General features: G+C 43.5%; 2 protein-coding genes across 8 annotated transcripts in view; both read right to left on the reverse strand.

Annotated features, from left to right (window-relative positions):
- Window positions 1-17,082, reverse strand: part of FANCC (FA complementation group C) — a 193,901-nt gene that overhangs the window by 104,216 nt on the left and 72,603 nt on the right. The window lies entirely within an intron of this gene.
- PTCH1 (patched 1) overlaps window positions 1-17,082 on the reverse strand; it is a 112,766-nt gene that overhangs the window by 10,468 nt on the left and 85,216 nt on the right. For 6 of the 7 annotated variants that reach the window (XR_014555941.1, XR_014555942.1, XR_014555943.1 and 3 more), the window contains 4 exons: window positions 11,752-11,935; window positions 8,754-9,034; window positions 6,493-6,630; window positions 4,337-4,479 (listed from right to left, as the gene is read on the reverse strand). Coding sequence is in view for 3 of the 7 variants with exons in the window: in XM_083701887.1 (XP_083558013.1) it covers window positions 4,337-4,479; window positions 6,493-6,630; window positions 8,754-9,034; window positions 11,752-11,935 (746 nt within the window). In the remaining 4 variants the exon portion in view is untranslated. Of the gene's footprint in view, window positions 1-4,336; window positions 4,943-5,316; window positions 6,631-8,753; window positions 9,035-11,751; window positions 11,936-17,082 lie in introns of all 7 variants that reach the window. The other variant, XR_014555940.1, reaches the window with a different exon arrangement.

The raw sequence follows: 17,082 nt of genomic DNA on the forward strand, positions 1-17,082 counted from the left end.
AGTGTTAGTTCAAAAAGGGAAGAAAGAAAGAAAGAAAAAACGCTTGTTAATTTATCGAAATCTTGCAGCATGTAATGTTATTTATGAATGTGTTACACAAACACAAAAATATGGAATGCGAACTGAATGACTGAACAGATTGAAAGCACAAATACAATGAAAAGGGGCCCCCATTTGCAAAAAAGAAAAAAGGGGGGGAAGCAGCAGAAGCAAACAAATGAAGTGAAGGGTGTAGAATTTAAACAATTTAGCCTAGAAGGAAAAAGAAGCCTACTTCTCCCAGAAGCTAATCCACTGTGAAATGCTTCTGCGTCTAACAGCAGAATCTCTAATTAAATCTCTAGTGTATCAGGTAAGGCTTTCCCTTGCCATTCATTAATCACAACTTTCCGCCTTGAATTCTGTGAGTTCCAGTTTTACCAAATAGCTCAAATTGCAACCTTTTTAGACACAGGAACCAGCTTTTTGCAAAGAAAATGCAGGGCATTCTATGGTGAGCCTGAGCATTGTACTGAGAAAGAGCACTCTACAATAGCAGAGCTGCATTGCAGGCTAATCTTTTGTTGAACAATTTAGCATCTCTGAATGCTCTTGTTTTGTGTCAGCCAATTCAAACATAAAGGCTGAAGTACTATGGAAGAAGAGGAGAGTGCACGAGTGGTTGTCCTTTCCCACCATTGAGGGCTAAGGTCTGGTATCCTTCATGAATACTGTGGTAAACCTGCCAGCAAGAGGAAAGCCTTACTAGTTGGGTATCTAGCATTTGGGGGGTGAGGGGGACAACAGAGGCTAAGCTCAAAGATGCATTTTAAAGCTAATGGATTTTGGGGCTTTGGGTCTTGGGCAACAGTTTGAAGAAAGAGGCAGAAGGGGGCAACCCCTTTGCCAATGTCTCTGGTTTAAACAGATCAAATCTTATTAACGTGCAAAGCTACCACTGTCATGCTATTACAGTAGGATTACATATAGGAATTTCTACCCTGCATTAGCACCAAAAACAAAACAAAACAAAACAAAACACCCCAAATCATGGAGGCTCAATGGCTACTAGCCACAACTGCTAAGTTCTAGCTCCACTGTCAAGGTAAAGGTAAAGGGACTCCTGACCACTAGGTCCAGTCGCAGACGGCTCTGGGGTTGCGGCGCTCATCTCGCTCTATAGGCCGAGGGAGCTGGCGTACAGCTTCCGGGTCATGTGGCCAGTATGACTAAGCTGCTTCTGGCGAAACCAGAGCAGCGCATGGAAACGTCATTTACCTTCCCACCGGAGTGGTACCTATTTATCTACTTGCACTTTGATGTGCTTTTGAACTGCTAGGTGGGCAGGAGCTGGGACCGAGCAATCGGAGCTCACCCTGTCGCGGGGATTCAAACCGCCAACCTTCTGATCAGCAAGCCCTAGGCTCAGTGGTTTAGACCACAGCGCCACCCGCGTCCCTGTGAACTGCACCTGGGCAGAGTGCTGCCGCAGTCACGACCCGCTTGCAAGCTTCCCGTGGACATCTGGTCAGCCACTGTGAGAACAGGACTCTGGACTAGATGGGGCACTGGCCTGATCCAGCTGGCTTAGCTTATGTCCTACACTAATGTAAACTAACTGGAACACACCATCAACATGAGGCACTGGAGACATTTGTATCCCATCAGTCTAACTCTAGTATATACAGGGCGATTACAGATCTGACCACTTTGAATATACAAAAGTTCTACCCGGATGAGCTATTGGGCTAAAAACCTACTCCTTGCCGTTATAGTCTGGCGCCTTCCCCAGGACACGAAACAAGGCTCAAGCGTTGCTCATTGGCTTGAGAGCCGTCTTTTAAAAACAACAACAGGGAAGCTAAACCCTGGTTGTGTTAGATGACGAGAAGGCCAAATGAATAAAGACAAAGTTAAAAGCGTTAAAATACCCATTTATTTCATTTTGTAAAATTTATACGCTGCTTAATTGTTTAAAAAAACAAACACCTCAAAGTTCAATTCCAACTGGAAAATTGTGTTACAATCCTTATTACCTAAGTAGACCATAGCTGGAATCCACCCAAACACTGGTAACGTCCATTTGTTTAGAGCAGAGTGTGAGCAAAAGTCCCACAGAGATGAATGGGGGACAGTCAGTAGCAGCACCTGATGGAATGCAAACTTTCTCCAGCTGTTCTTTATCGTGCATATACACACTCAGTCACCAAGAGAGAGCAGTAGCACACTAGATCCTTCCATTTGGATCCAGCAGAGGGTCGTCCCCCCTTTTGCCAGTTACCCCTTCTCTGTGAAGTCCACATCTCCACCTTTCATGCTGTTCCACAGATTCCCCAACCCTGCACAGAGCAGATTTTCAAAGGGTGCAGGTGGCTGTTTGGGTGGGGGTGGGGAGTTAAGACCCAAGAGCACTTTGTTCCATGAGCCAAACTCTGATCTGTAGAGTCATCATTTCTCAAAATGGGGCTGGGGATGGATCACCAGGAGGCATGGTGCAGGTACGAAGTAGGTGAGGGAAATTGTGGGCTGGGGGAGGTTGCAGTGGCACCAAGGTGTATACTAGTTTATAGGCTGAGACAGATTAGAAAGAGGTTATGATTTCATAAAGCCGTGAGAAACTACAATAATATATGTTTCCGCACTGCAGTTCCCCCCTTTATTACAACTTTACACACCTTTTTTGGTACTTATATTAATTATTCTTCATCATCAATCTAGCTACTGTCTGCCTTAATTGCAGCTCCTACTAACTTGCTCTTTTGATTTGTTTTATTTGTTGTGCAATTCTGCAAAATAGACAACATTTTTTGCCTTTCTGCTCAGTGACTTTGCACAGACTGTTTGGAGCAAAACAGGATCCATTTCATCACCCCTCTCAAATTCCCTCCCAAAGGGAAAAAAAAACTTGCTCTATGCTTTTATCTGCTGTATTCACATTCTTAATTAAAGCCACAAGAAAACAGGCTCCCTTTAGCTTCAGACAGAAAGGCCTTCAGGCTTCACTGTGTATTTTATGTTACATTCCGTGATGTTATAGGTGCCTGCCTGCTCACATTCTACCCTGAACTTTTTATTTTGGTCAGCCAAACTGTTCTATAATCTTCAGTGACGGGGGTGAGGTAAAGGGAGTTTCAGTTTCAGGATGTTTATAGTTTTTCAGGCTTCTCCACTCAAAGTACTCTGCATGTAAATAGTTTGGGAGAGTGCTTAGGTTAAAGGTCACCTCCAGCTAACCACTCTTTGGGAATAACTTAATGCTGCTGTTGAACAAACTATAGGCTGTATAAGGCCTTTTCTGAGTGGGAAGCTTTTAAAATTATTTTTAACAAAATCCAGTACTTGCAATAGAAACAGCTACTATCATGGCCTAGAACCCTCGTACCTACGGGACCGCTTCTCCTGATATGCCCCACGGAGGACCTTAAGGTCCATATATAGCAACACCCTAGAGGTCTCGGGCCCTAAGGAAGTTGGATTAGCCTCAACCAGAGCCAGGGCCTTCTCAACACTGGCTCCGGCCTGGTGGAACGCTCTGTCTCTTGAGACCAGGGCCCTGCGGGATCTGATCTCTTTCCGCAGGGCCTGTAAGACAGAGTTGTTCCGCCTGGCCTTTGGCTTAGAATCAGTTTGATTCCCTCCCCTCTTTCTTTTTCCTTTCTCCTCCTATGAAGAGATTGCACCCTCATGTTTTAATGTTGCATCTTGATCTTTTAAATTGTATTTTAATCAACTTGTTTTTATTATTGGTTGTTAGCCACCCCGAGCCTGGTCTTGGCTGGGAAGGGCGGGGTATAAATAAAATATTATTATTATTATTATTATTATTATTATTATTATTATTATTATTACTACTACTACTAAAATGAAACTAGCAGAGTAATAAAGCAGAGTAAAAACGAAACCATGGCACAAGCAAGTACATCATGCACAGCACTGGTAAATGGAGAAGCATGGCAGCATTCCCATGAAAGGAAACCTCACTTACGTGATCAGGAAAGGGCCACAGCTTAGGGGCAGAGCGTGTGCTCTGCATATAAAAGGATCAAAGTTCCCCAGCACATCTCCAGACAGTGCTGGGAAAATCCCTTACCTGAAACCTTGGACAGCTGCTGCCAGTCAGTGTAGGCAACTCTGAGCTAGAGGAACTTGCACGTGCAGCTTCCTGAACTCACCGGGGTGTTCCAGCACAGCTCAACATCATAGTCTAATCCCAATGAAATAGCGATTCTCGTAACCAAATTTCGGATTATCCAGTAACCATTATAGGTGCCCTTGCCCAGTCAGATAAATGAGGCTCTGCTACATTCATTTAATTTTAATTAAGCAAAGGGAGAGGCAGGATGCACACATGTTTTACCTGACAATAAAGTCAAACTCGGATCCTGCAAGCATTAACACACCGAGCAGCGTAGACACAGCTCCATCCAACACAGGTGCAAACATGTGCTCTAAGGCAAGGACAGCCCTGCGGTTCTTGTCTCCTATGGCAGTCAGAAAGGCCTGGGAAAGAATGGAGTTCATGCCATCAGAATAGTGTGAGCAGCTTACGAGGATTCCCAAGGGGGAGGGAGTCCTCAGAGGAGAGGAAAGATGCTACAACGACAATTGGCAATTGACAGTTCTTCTTACTATACATATATGAATAACTGGCTAACGAGGCTTAAGGCAGACATTCATTATGTAATCAATCAGAAGGCTTAATCTGTAAAGTGAGAGGTGTCAGAATTCAACCCTCCCTGGGAGGTTAAGCAGAGTCAGCCCAAGACATCTCGCTGCCTGAAGCAGCAGCAAAAAATGTGGTCCTCCTCACCACCCCTCCGAGACAAGGTGTGCAGTACCTAAGTTGTTTTGGCTGCTGAGGCAGAAAATGCCACAAGTGCCTGTCTTCTGCTCTAGCAGAAACAAACAAAGCAATAAAAAATAACCAACAACTTCTTACTTTGTGCTGGTGGTTTGGAGGTTGCTAAGGCAGAGATTGGGACGCAGGTGGCGCTGTGGGTTAAAGCCTCAGCGCCTAGGACTTGCCGATCGAAAGGTCGGCGGTTCGAATCCTTGCGGCGGGGTGCGCTCCTGCTGCTCGGTCCCAGCGCCTGCCAACCTAGCAGTTCGAAAGCACCTCCGGGTGCAAGTAGATAAATAGGGACCGCTTACCAGCGGGAAGGTAAACGGCGTTTCCGTGTGCGGCTCTGGCTCGCCAGAGCAGCGATGTCACGCTGGCCACATGACCCGGAAGTGTCTCCGGACAGTGCTGGCCCCTGGCCTCTTGAGTGAGATGGGCGCACAACCCCAGAGTCTGTCAAGACTGGCCTGTACGGGCAGGGGTACCTTTACCTTTACCTTTAAGGCAGAGATGCCTCCTACACCTCTAAGGTAATATGAAAAGTCCCAACCACGGATGGAGAGCCTGAGCTGCTGACCCTTCTGCAAATTAAAAAAGGCCCAGTCTCTGGGTGGGGTCAAGCTGGCATGGGGAGCAGCTTGTGGAGATGTTACCCTCGCATAGGGATGAGGACATGGATCTCACTGGCAGGCTAGATCATTATCTCCCCTACTCTTCAAAGCCAAAGTCTGACAGGTGAGTGGGGCCATCCACATGGTCATTCACCTGGTGTCACAATGTTGTCAGGTGACTTTTTTTGCTTGTGCGGTTCTTGCAGAGTGCTTTGCGGGTACCACCACTCTGCATCACTAGAGACATCCAAGTCTTCAGTGACAACGTGAAATACTGAAATACCCCCAAACTATGCACCGGTTTCTTCAAGGAGAGTGCAACTCCATCAAGCACTGGCCATTCACCTAATGGCACTACCAAACCACAGCATCTCTATCTTGTCAAGATTCAGGTTCAATTCATTTACCTGTGTACAATTCATTACGGAAGCCAGGCGCCAGTCCAAAGGTCTGCGTGGCCTTATCTAACTCCAGTGACAAGGGCAAGAAGCTGGGTGTATTAATGCTTTGTAATTTTTGTGCGATTTGTGTTTTAAGTTATTACAGTATTTCAAATACTCAGAAAGAAGGAAGTGTACAATTTCCCTATCAGAGCATTGCTTCAGAATGTGGGTGGAGTCTACATGACTGAATGCTCCATTCTTCCACATCAAAGAATTCCTTGAAAACTAGGAATACATGGGGAAGAGCTCTACAGTCATACCTCGGGATGAATACCCTTCAGCTTATTTTTTGGTTGCGCTCCGCGGCAACCCGGAAGTAATGGAGTACATTACTTCTGGGTTTTGCCACTCGCGCATGCGCAGATGCTCAAAATGACGTCACACGCCTGCGCGGAAGCGGTGGAACGCAACCTGCACACGCGCAGTCACGTCTTACGTTCGCTTCAGGATGCGAACGGGGCTCCGGAACGGATCCCGTTCGCATCCAGAGGTACCACTGTATTCCAATCTCCATTTGGAGGCACTAGCTGTCCACATGCAAGGTATTTTTTTTGGCACGAAGGGAGCATTTTTTTCACAAAAAAAAGAGAACAAAATGAGATATTCAGCTTCCACTTACCAAGGCAATGTGAACAGTGAACTCCACTCCGATTCCAACAGAAGCAATCAGGATGACTACAGGCACGGCACTCAGTTTTATCCCAATAAGACCCATCATGCCAAAGAGTTCCACCGTCATCAGAGCCAGCACCACCACCTAAAGAGATCCAAATGGCAATTAGCAACTTTCCCTCTTATATATAGGACAGCCTTCGCTAACCTGGTGGCTTCCAGATGTTTTGGACCACAAGCACAGCCAGCTGGCAGGGGATGATGGGAGTTGTAGTCCAAAACATCTGGAGAATGGAGAGGGAGAATGAAAAGGTGAGCCGCTGGTATTTCTTATTCTTAATTATTGAAATAAATATCTAGGCTCTTCAGAAACCACGAGTTAATAGTTTTCTTTGAAGCCAGGCAGAAATCGAAGTATACAGGTTTGCTTCACTTATTGTTTGACAATACAGCCTGAAATCATTTGGGCCATTCTCCGCTTCTTTCCTGTATTCCACCTCCTCTTACGTAGTCCCAGTATAGTGATTAACGCAAGGAAAGATACAGCATGTGGGCTCCCCTCACCCACCCACCCAGACAACCTTTTGACCAAATTACAGAGTAAGTGAAGATGACTTGGGAGTAGTTAATGCATGGAAAACAGTGAATGCCATAATCAGCTGATGGGTGTCGGGTTACAAAGGGCCTCTTAGCTTTGAAGAACTTGGGGGGATTGGCATGGACAAAGCAAACAGTTAAAGTTAAGGGGAGGCTTTTTTATTTTTCTTCTTTCATCTACCTCGTAAACAAAATTAGAGGCAGGGGGTAGAGAACACGAAAAAGGCATCGAAAGAGAAGAAGGAGAAAGCCTGAAGACTCGGTTAAAAAGGTAAAATCCCTTTCTGAAAGCAGACTCCACCCCCTATAGGCACGGCAATAAATTATTTTATAAGCTAATGACTCGTGAATGATAACATGCACAGCCTATGACTTTTGAAAGCTACTCCAGACTAAACATTTGCCTTTTAACATACCTGCTGTACACACATCTATAGGACAAAACCTGGTAATTGCTTTCTACCTCTGCCCTTTTATAAGCTATGGGGAAGTTTGTAAAGTTTAGACAGCATAACATCAACATTCCATTTGAAAAGAATGCCCGTGTGCTGAAAGATCACCAGCGCTTTCCAGGACATATAAAAAACTAGTTTATACAGTTTACATTCATCAGACTATTCTTCCTACACCCTGCAACCCTGCCTTGCCCTCTTCTCCCCCCATGAAACCCAACTTTGGGGATCCAAGCAATTTTTCACACTGGTCCTCTCTGGAGGAAGTTGCACAGGGCTACTCAGATCAAGTCAGCAGTAGAGACAACTGATGCAGTCAGATGCTGGTCCCTGAAATCCTGTGCAGCTCTTTGTGTTCAGGCCGTGAACACTTCCAGAGCTCAACAAAGAAACCAGCTCCAGAGAAATGTCAGGAAGGACTTCACTCTGGGGAGCATCTCGGGTCCCTTGCCTTGGGCCCCTGAAAACCTTGGGACTCGCTTGCAAAAATAGCGAGCGTAAGAGCGAACTGTTATTTTTCAGCTACTTACTTGGAAGTCCATGAGATTCATTTCCAAAACAAAAAGTAACAGGTTTGTGTCCAGAACGTAATAATGAATTGCTTATGAGTGGCTCCAAATGAAATAAAAATACCGCATTTTTCGCTCTATAAGACGCACCAGAGCACAAGTTTTTGGAGGAGGAAAACAAGAAAAAAAATATTCTGAATCTCAGAAGCCAGAACAGCAAGAGGGACCCCTGTGCAGTGAAAGCAGCAATCCCTCTTGCTGTTCTGGCTTCTGGGATAGCTGTGCAGCCTGCATTCGCTCCATAAGACGCACACACATTTCCCCTTACTTTTTAGGAGGGAAAAAGTGAGTCTTATAGAGCAAAAAATACGGTAAATCTTGACACAAAAATCACTTAGCTCTCTAGAATAATAAGACGCTTTTTAAAAAAATCATTTAATAATTTCTCTTTCTTTTACCTCTAGGTATCAGAATGAGGGCAAAAGTTTAGACACTTTTATTTTTATTTTAAACTTAAGCAAATAGAGGAGGCCAAAGGATGAAGGTTATTAAGGCTTATACCTTTTTCATGAACCCTACCCCCTCAAGTTGAATAAATATATCGTGAATGATGCAATATGCATACCCCATCAGTAGCCAGACATAAACAAAACCTTCCTGACTGTAGCAAGAGCTATGCTGAAAGGAATTTTGCTTCAGCAAACACTTACAATGATCCCAGCTGTCCAAGGGTTCAGAAGGAAGAGGGCACACACCAGGAACGTACACGCCAGAACCACGCTGATGGACAGAAGGAGCCAATGACGGAGACCAATATATTGTTCCCAGAAGAGAAATGGGTATCCATTGGGGTAACTGGGAACCCCGAGGCTGGTGTAGTTATTGCAGATTGCTCTCACTTTCTCAATAGCTTCCACAAAGTCAGAAGTGTCGCGCAGTCCATTGAGGTAGAAAGGAAACTGAACATATTCAATAGGCTCAGCTTCTGGGACTGGGAAGGGGAAAAAACACACTGCTTAAACAAACTTATGCTGGAAAACAGTGTATCAGAATACAGAGTGAAACAGGCAAATGAAGCAGTTTGGCTTTCTGGTGCCAGAATATCAACATGTATTAATTTGCATTAAATGGTACATTCAGATATACCAACAAAATGCAGCAGAAGCAGTACATTTCATTATGAAGAGGTGTAGTACATTTCATATTTCATACAGGCAAGCCTTCCACTATCACATTTGGGAGTTATAAAGACACCCCAATGAACATTATAATACTATAGAAGCATCCCTAAAACCAACACCCTTTGTGGCAAGAATTCCCTATTTCCACATTTCTTTTTTAACTCATTGGATTTTCTGCAGACAAGTTAAATCCTGATTAAAAGTGCTGCAAGAAACAAACACGGCTACCCCTCCAAAAGTTCTTATAATGTTCAATAATGGTAGTGTGAAAATATAGCAAGTGGTGAAAGGAGAACTCTGGAGGTTCTGGGACAAGAAAGACCATCAAGATTAAATTGAGGCCACAGATGTTGCACAAAATTTGCAAGCATGAGCAGCACTGAGTTTACAATAAGCAGCCGTTTAGAAGCACTTTATCCAGCATTCACTAAAAATCAACATATCAGAAGTCTAGTTTACACCTGGAATAAAGTCTTCCTTTGGAATTGGCTATACAGTCTCATGGCTAGTCTACAAAATCTTATGCCACACAATAAATCACAGGGTGATATCCAATGTTAGTCATACAAAGAGTAGGTCCTCTGAAATCACTGCGTGTACACTGAATTATTGGTTGATTGATTGATTGATTGCATTTCTATCCCAGCTTTTTCTCCATAGAGCTCATGGTGTCTTACATGGTTATTCCCCTCCGCATTTAATCCCCACAACAACCTTGTGAGGTAAGTTAGGCTGGGTGTGATTGACTGGTTGAGACCACTCAGTAAGCTTCATGTTCAAGCGGGGATTCAAACTCTGGCCTCCCAGGTCCCAGTCCAACACTCTAACCCAGGCATAGGCAAACTCGGTCCTCCAGATGTCTTTGAGACTACAACTCCCATGATCCCTAGTTAACAGGACCAGTGGTCAGGGATGATGGGAGTTGTAGTCCCAAAACATCTGGAGGGCCGAGTTTGCCTATGCCTGCTCTAACCACTACACCACACTGACTTATCTTTGACTTAGTTGGATATCACTCTGGTTTTTAACATCCCACAAGTCTCTTTGTTATCTTTCATTTATTTTTATTTTGCCTCAGTGCCTACTGTTAAAATGGGATAATCATATAAATACAGCATACACCATCATTAATGATATCAGTTAACAAAAAATGTCAAGGAATCAAGCCTTAACAACCTATGCTAAGAGTATTTTAGCTTGCAAGGTGTGATACCACCCACTGCCATACAAAATGGGCTTTAAAATAGCCAGTCCGTTGTGCTGACTACACTAGTATTTGTCGATAGCCGTCTACATAAGCCTGAACAGTAGCAAACAAAGACTTAACATTTGAAGATTTAGAATGGGTTTAACATTTGACTGGAGAGAATTGCAAAACCTCATGTACTTTTGCACTACCCTGCTAGAAGGGCAATACTTCTGAAATCATTGCATAGCTGACAGCATGGAATCCCAACAGCATAAAAAGGAAGCAGTGAATCAGGGCCAGCATTTGTAATCAGTTAAATACTTTGAAAGCTTAAAGCTGGCCAGTACATTTCTTACATTTTCCCTGGTTATTAAAAACGAGCTTTAGAGCATGCTACAGTCAATCAAAGAAAGATTAAATACTTCAAATGACTATTTCAGGAAGTAGATCATTTTTATCCTTCAGTGACTCAACACACCCAAATTTTCCATGCTCTCTTTTCAAAAAGCAATGCTAAGTCGCCAATACCACCCACTCCTCCCTCGAAAAAGCCATCACACAACTAGCATTAAAGTTCTTGCTGCTGCTGTGTGTTCCAGACACTGCAGGGTCATTCCGTTGACTTACTAAACCTGATTTGCCTTATTATAATCTCAACTATAAATTTTCATTAAGACAAGTTTTGGCTGGCTGCCCATGAGCTTTAGGGTTCGGATTCAGTGAAGCACAATTTGCTTGTTATCCAGTTGTGTTTCCAGAAGTACCAGTCCTCTTCTCTCCTCACTCCTGCCACCCAATAACCAACCAGCAATTCACCCAATAAATCCAGAGCAAAAGCAAACAGAATCAAACTGGGACTGCTATTCGGAATGCAAACGGGTGACTTGGGGAAGGATTGCAAGAGCAGAAGATCCTCTTTATACAGATCTCTTTCCCAACTAACACCCAAAGCCAACAAATTCAGAGTGAACAAAATATAACTCCCAATTATTAAAGCTCCACATTTGCAAAGGCAGTACACCAAGGGGAACTGAAGGCTCCCCTTCCACGGAAAATGAACAGGGCACATTAACATGAAATGAGTTTTAGACCTCTGATATAGACTATTAAAGAATTCATTTTTCAAAATGATGAACTGCTACCGACGCACGGCATTCTTCTACTCCATTACACAACCACAACCTGTCTCCTGAGTTTTTACTAAGAAACGCAATATATTGTTCTGTTTATGGTCTGGCTCCTGGGCAGTGTCAACTGACTGGGGAGTTGCTGGGCCTCAAGAGAAGGGCCGAGGCACTTATATAAACCATAAGGCATTAGAAGGGAAGCGTTCCTTACTTCTCAACCTGGTTTCTGGCATATAGTCTGCTTTATCGTGGACCCATTCTGGACGGTGGGGCCGGATGTTGGCTTGAGAGGCAGCATATGCCACAGGGTCGTTGCTAACCCAGGCTGTCAGGTAGATGTAGAAGGCATTGGGGTTAATGATTCCATCTGCATCCACCAGGCGCTGTTTAGTCAACTGCAAAAAAAATAAAAATAAAAAAGGGGAGGGAAGGAAGAGGAAGGAACAGTTTAGGATGGAATCAGGACTTTTGTTCAGAATGTTAGGACTTATGCCCAATTCTTTTAACACAAGAAGGAAAGGTATTATGCAACAGCATGTAAAATGGAATAATAGCCTTTGAAAGAAGACTTTATACTTAGCAGAGATGTCATAAAGAGAGTTTTGTTTATGGTAGAAAAAAAACCACATTTTTATATTCAAGAGTTTTCATATAGCGGAAAATGCTTTGCATGCAATTCATTAGAAACATGAAATCAACAGAAGGTTCCCGATGAAGACTTGAGCCAATTAAACCTAAATTCTAAAAATGTTGTCTGCAGCCAAGAGGGGGGAAATGACCAAAATGGAGAAACATATTTAAAGCAAGTTTTGAGGGAGAGGAAAAAAAAGAAAAAGGAACCATGGAGGTCGGGGGCGGGAGGGGGCGGGAAGAAAGAATCTGGCAAGAGTCCTATAGACGTCTGTGTGCAGTTAACCTCTGTTGTTAACACTGAAGGAAATGCCACCCAGTAAATGGAGGAGAGCTATAAAAATAAAACAACATCTGTATAAATTTTGCTAACACTTGCCTCCTATGACCTATGTATTCAGAAAATGCCCAGCACCCAAAACCAGATGAGTCCACTCTTCCAGGGGTCACGTGGGTAAGTGAATTTGGAGAATCTGAATCGGATTTTCTAGGAACAAAAGATGTCCCGTCAAACAACCGGGGTGATATACAGAAAATGCCAGGAAAAGGGCGACACACAAGGGGGTTTGTTTTCTTTTGTTTATTTTTCATTCTGCCCCAACTCTCATTTTCAGGTCTTTCTAATTATGTGAAAAACAACAGTGACAGCAGCCTAAAAAAAAAAAAAAAAAAAAAAAAAAGCAAAGCTGGAATCTAGAGATCTGGATTCAATTAATCCACAGGATATGCAACAACTGTATGTCTTCAAATTGTCTTTGGAACTGCAGAGAACAGCTCACAGCCTCTGTGGAGGCAGCAGCACACTTTTATCCCTCCCAGGCAGAAGAAATTATATCAGGAGCCACGGGCAATCATTTGTTCCATGCTGGATTTTGCATTTCCTGCCAAACAGCAACAACAAAAAGTCTCTTAGGGAACCTGATTATGGTTCTCTCTCCTCCCTGGATTTGCATATTGCATAAAGATAAGTACAGTGGTGCCTCGGGTTAAGTACTTAATTCGTTCCGGAGGTCTGTACTTAACCTGAAACTGTTCTTAACCTGAAGCACCACTTTAGCTAATGGGGCCTCCTGCTGCTGCCGCGCCGCCGGAGCACGATTTCTGTTCTCATCTCGAAGCAAAGTTCTTAACCTGAAGCACTATTTCTGGGTTAGCGGAGTCTGTAACCTGAAGCGTATGTAACCTGAAGCGTATGTAACCCGAGGTACCACTGTAGTTGTTGTGTGTGTGTGTGTGTATATATATATATATATATATACACACACACACACTATATACACAATATATATATATATATATATATATATGCAGGTTTTGGTGTCCTCGGGTGTCTTCCCGTGTAAAAGTTGGGGTGTCTAGGCGACGTTTCGACGAGGTCTCACTCGTCATCTTCAGGCTGGTGCTTTCGGCTTCTTGTTACTGGAACAGAGCCGAAAGCACCAGCCTGAAGATGACGAGTGAGACCTCGTCGAAACGTCGCCTAGACACCCCAACTTTTACACGGGAAGACACCCGAGGACACCAAAACCTGCATATATATATATATATATATATATATATATATATATATATATAAATGTTTGATGTTTTATTATGCTTTTATATTTGTTGGAAGCAGCCCAGAGTAGCTGCGGCAACCCATTCAGATGGGTAGGGTAGGGATAATAATAAAACCATCAACATCATTCAATATTACCCAATACCACTTTCGTCAAAGTACTCTAAACCATGCTTTTGAGTCTAGCAAACAGCTCCTGAGAAGGTCATTGGAATGTTATTTTCTGCCTGAAAGCAAAGAAGTGGGGTTTGGAACGACACAAGTTCCCTTTACAGACTTTAAAAAACCTCCCTTAAGGGTCCTTAGATAGAAGGGGGCTTTGGCAGTGTTTGGCATGCACCTGTAGCGCACGTGAACTTGCACTCCACACAGGGACCATGTTCCAGGTCCCAGGCTGATTGCTGCTAGTTCAAACTAGCAAATCAGGACTGGTGGCATGGAAGCTAGCATTAAACTCATGAGGGTACAGCAGCAGCAGCAGCCCACCCAGACAGCCAGCAACTGGTTCCTTGAGGTACTTCTTGTTGTACCTGGGGCGGGGGGTGGTGGATGTTAGCACTTTTATTGGGAATTATTCTACATGATTCTAATGAGAAACTGCTATCTACATCACACGTAAGTGTAACATAGCATAACTGGCCCCCCCCAACATGTCCATGCCAAAAAAATGTAAAATAAAACTGTACAAACAGCTACAAGCTGCAGCTAAAACATGGGACCGCACCACTATCCAAAGCTGCTTAGCCTATGGGAATATTCAGATACTGCACCAGCGCTTCTACAAAAAAATAGACCATATAAATACAGGAAACACCCTCTGCCCAAACCTTATGAGCATATTCACATGCAAGGGTTTCTCATGATCATGATGGAGAGTTATTCAGCACACACTCAGGAATGGGGAAGCAATTTTGGAGAAAAGAACGATCATGGGGATGCCCATGAACAGATCTGAGATTTTTAACATCATGACAATTTGCCCTGAATAACTTCTCTTTCTATTGAAAGTGTTCAAAGGAAGTCACACATATACCAAGTTGGAAAAACGGGGGGGGGGGGGGGAATAGTGTGCAAGTTCATCACCCACCCTCTCCCCCTACCTCTGAGTACCATATTGTCTTACACTGAACGTAACCAAAAGACTTTATAATCTGAACCAAAAGAAAGAGAGAGATTGCATGTTCTTTTGTATTTCATGAAAATATTTAATATATATATATATTTAAAGGAAGTAGGTCTTCCATGTACAGGCGTCTTACTGAAACCAATGGGACTTACTTCTGAATAAACCTATTTCTTTCTTTTTTAACCAGCTGGCTTGGGAGAATTTGCAGATGTTTTTGGCCTACAACTCTCATGTTCCCTAGTTAGCAGGACCAGTGGTCAGGGATAATGGGAACTGTAGTCTCAAAATATCTGGAGGGCCGAGGTTGAGGAAGCCTGATCTAGATGTATGCAGGATGGCACTTTATCTTTTGGTCAGAGAAATGCAGAAGTGTCCCACTAAAAACAATGCCCTCATTAACAGGCAATCCAAACCATGGGCTAGCATGAATAAGCACCTATGTTGGCTTCCAGAAAGGAGATTGTGGCTGCTTTGTACTGCACAGTGCTAATCTACGATTGTCCAATCCTGGGCTCGTGGTTTAGCTGTACCCTGGGCTACAGCTTGTGGTTTGTCTGCACAGAACTGAACGATGAGTCTGGGTTTGGGTAACACACACTAAACCAAACCATGGCTTAGGTCACTACAGCACAGCAGCAATATAACCAGGTAGGAGCAAAGCGGGTGCAACCGCTTCTGCACATTCACACTGCCATGGTTTGGCTTAGCATTTTGTGTGAACCAAGCCCCGCTGGAGTTCAGCAGATTTGGGGTCAAGGTGCATTTAAATTCATATTCCTTGGTCATGACTGGGACTAGAACAGAAGATGTGATTTAAAAAAATGTTCCTAGATTGTATCATGTAATACTACAAATAGGGAAAATCACATAGTTGAATACATGCACATTAAAACAGCTCCTTGGGCCTACAAAACCAGCAAGATAAATTATGCATTGCAGAAGAAAATAATGGATGCCAGGATGTAAAACTATCTATTTCAGTTACTCTCATATCAAATAAATGGTTAGGATCTCTTTTTCAAAATACAGCATCCTCCATTCCTAGGCCTGGTGCTGCTGCGGATTTTATTTTAAAAAATCAGTTATAAAGAATAAAGTAGTAGGAAAGAACAGGAAACAGAGAGAGAGAGAGAAAGGCCTGCTGCTTGTCCATCAAACCATGGTTAGGCAACTGAGGGATGGGAAGCCAATGGGCTTGCATGGAATCTGCCCCCATCCCTTTTCATACAGGCATCTTCAAAACTGCAAGGGTGTTGGTGTACTATGGTTAGTGTCTGAATATTTTCATGAATAATTGTTAGCTTTGGAACCACAGTCAGAAGCTGGCTTGCAAACTGTAATTTACGCCAGAGTTCTTCCCACCACGGGTCCCCAGCAGTTGCTGAACTACAGCCTTCATTACCCCTTCATTACCCCAACCAGTTTGGCAAAGGATGATGGGAGCCGTAGGTCAACGACATCTGGGGATCAAGGCATGAAGAAGGCTGACTTAGGCTAACTAACTATGGTTGTATCTGAAGAAGTGTGCATGCACACGAAAGCTCATACCAAGAACTGACTTAGTTGGTCTTTAAGGTGCTACTGGAAGGAATTTTTTTTGTTTTAACTATGGTTGTGTTAAGATCAATGCACAACAGATGCCAGAATAAATCCTGGAAACATCACCAGGATGTGGGCTTTTCTGGAATGGCAGTTCCATAAGAAGGATGAAAAAGTGACAAAAGATTACTTGTATCAGGGTTCAGTCTGACCAGGAACCCAGGGGTGACTTCACAAAAGGAAGCAACATAGGCGTCTGCAGAAAACCCTAGAGCAGCAGGGGATTTTGAAGGGCCCACTGAGATAGTCCGCGCCATCGGCCAGGAGAAGGTAGGTTGGAAACAGACCAGTAATTATTCAGGTTGAGGGGATTCACAAATGGTTCCTTCAACAGAGGTATCACAATTGTCTCCTTCAAGAGGGCAGGAATTACTCCCACCTCGAGGAAGGTCACTTCATGACCAAACCCGTAAACTCAATACTAATAGCCAGGAAGGTTTTTCAAATGCACAAAGAGATCAGCCAAACATTTCCAGTGATTCTGTCCACATCTCCAGGTGAAATCAACTGAAACTAAACAGAAGCACAGTTCTGTACTTGAGGTGTCATTCAGTTTGAAGCAGATGTAAGTAACGTTATTTGCAAAGTGCTCAGAAAACAAATCACAGCAAGACACCTGGTTTGTTCAA

Source organism: Podarcis gaigeae (assembly GCF_964106915.1).
Source record: "Podarcis gaigeae genome assembly, chromosome: 11".
Classification (NCBI taxonomy): Eukaryota; Metazoa; Chordata; class Lepidosauria; order Squamata; family Lacertidae; genus Podarcis; species Podarcis gaigeae.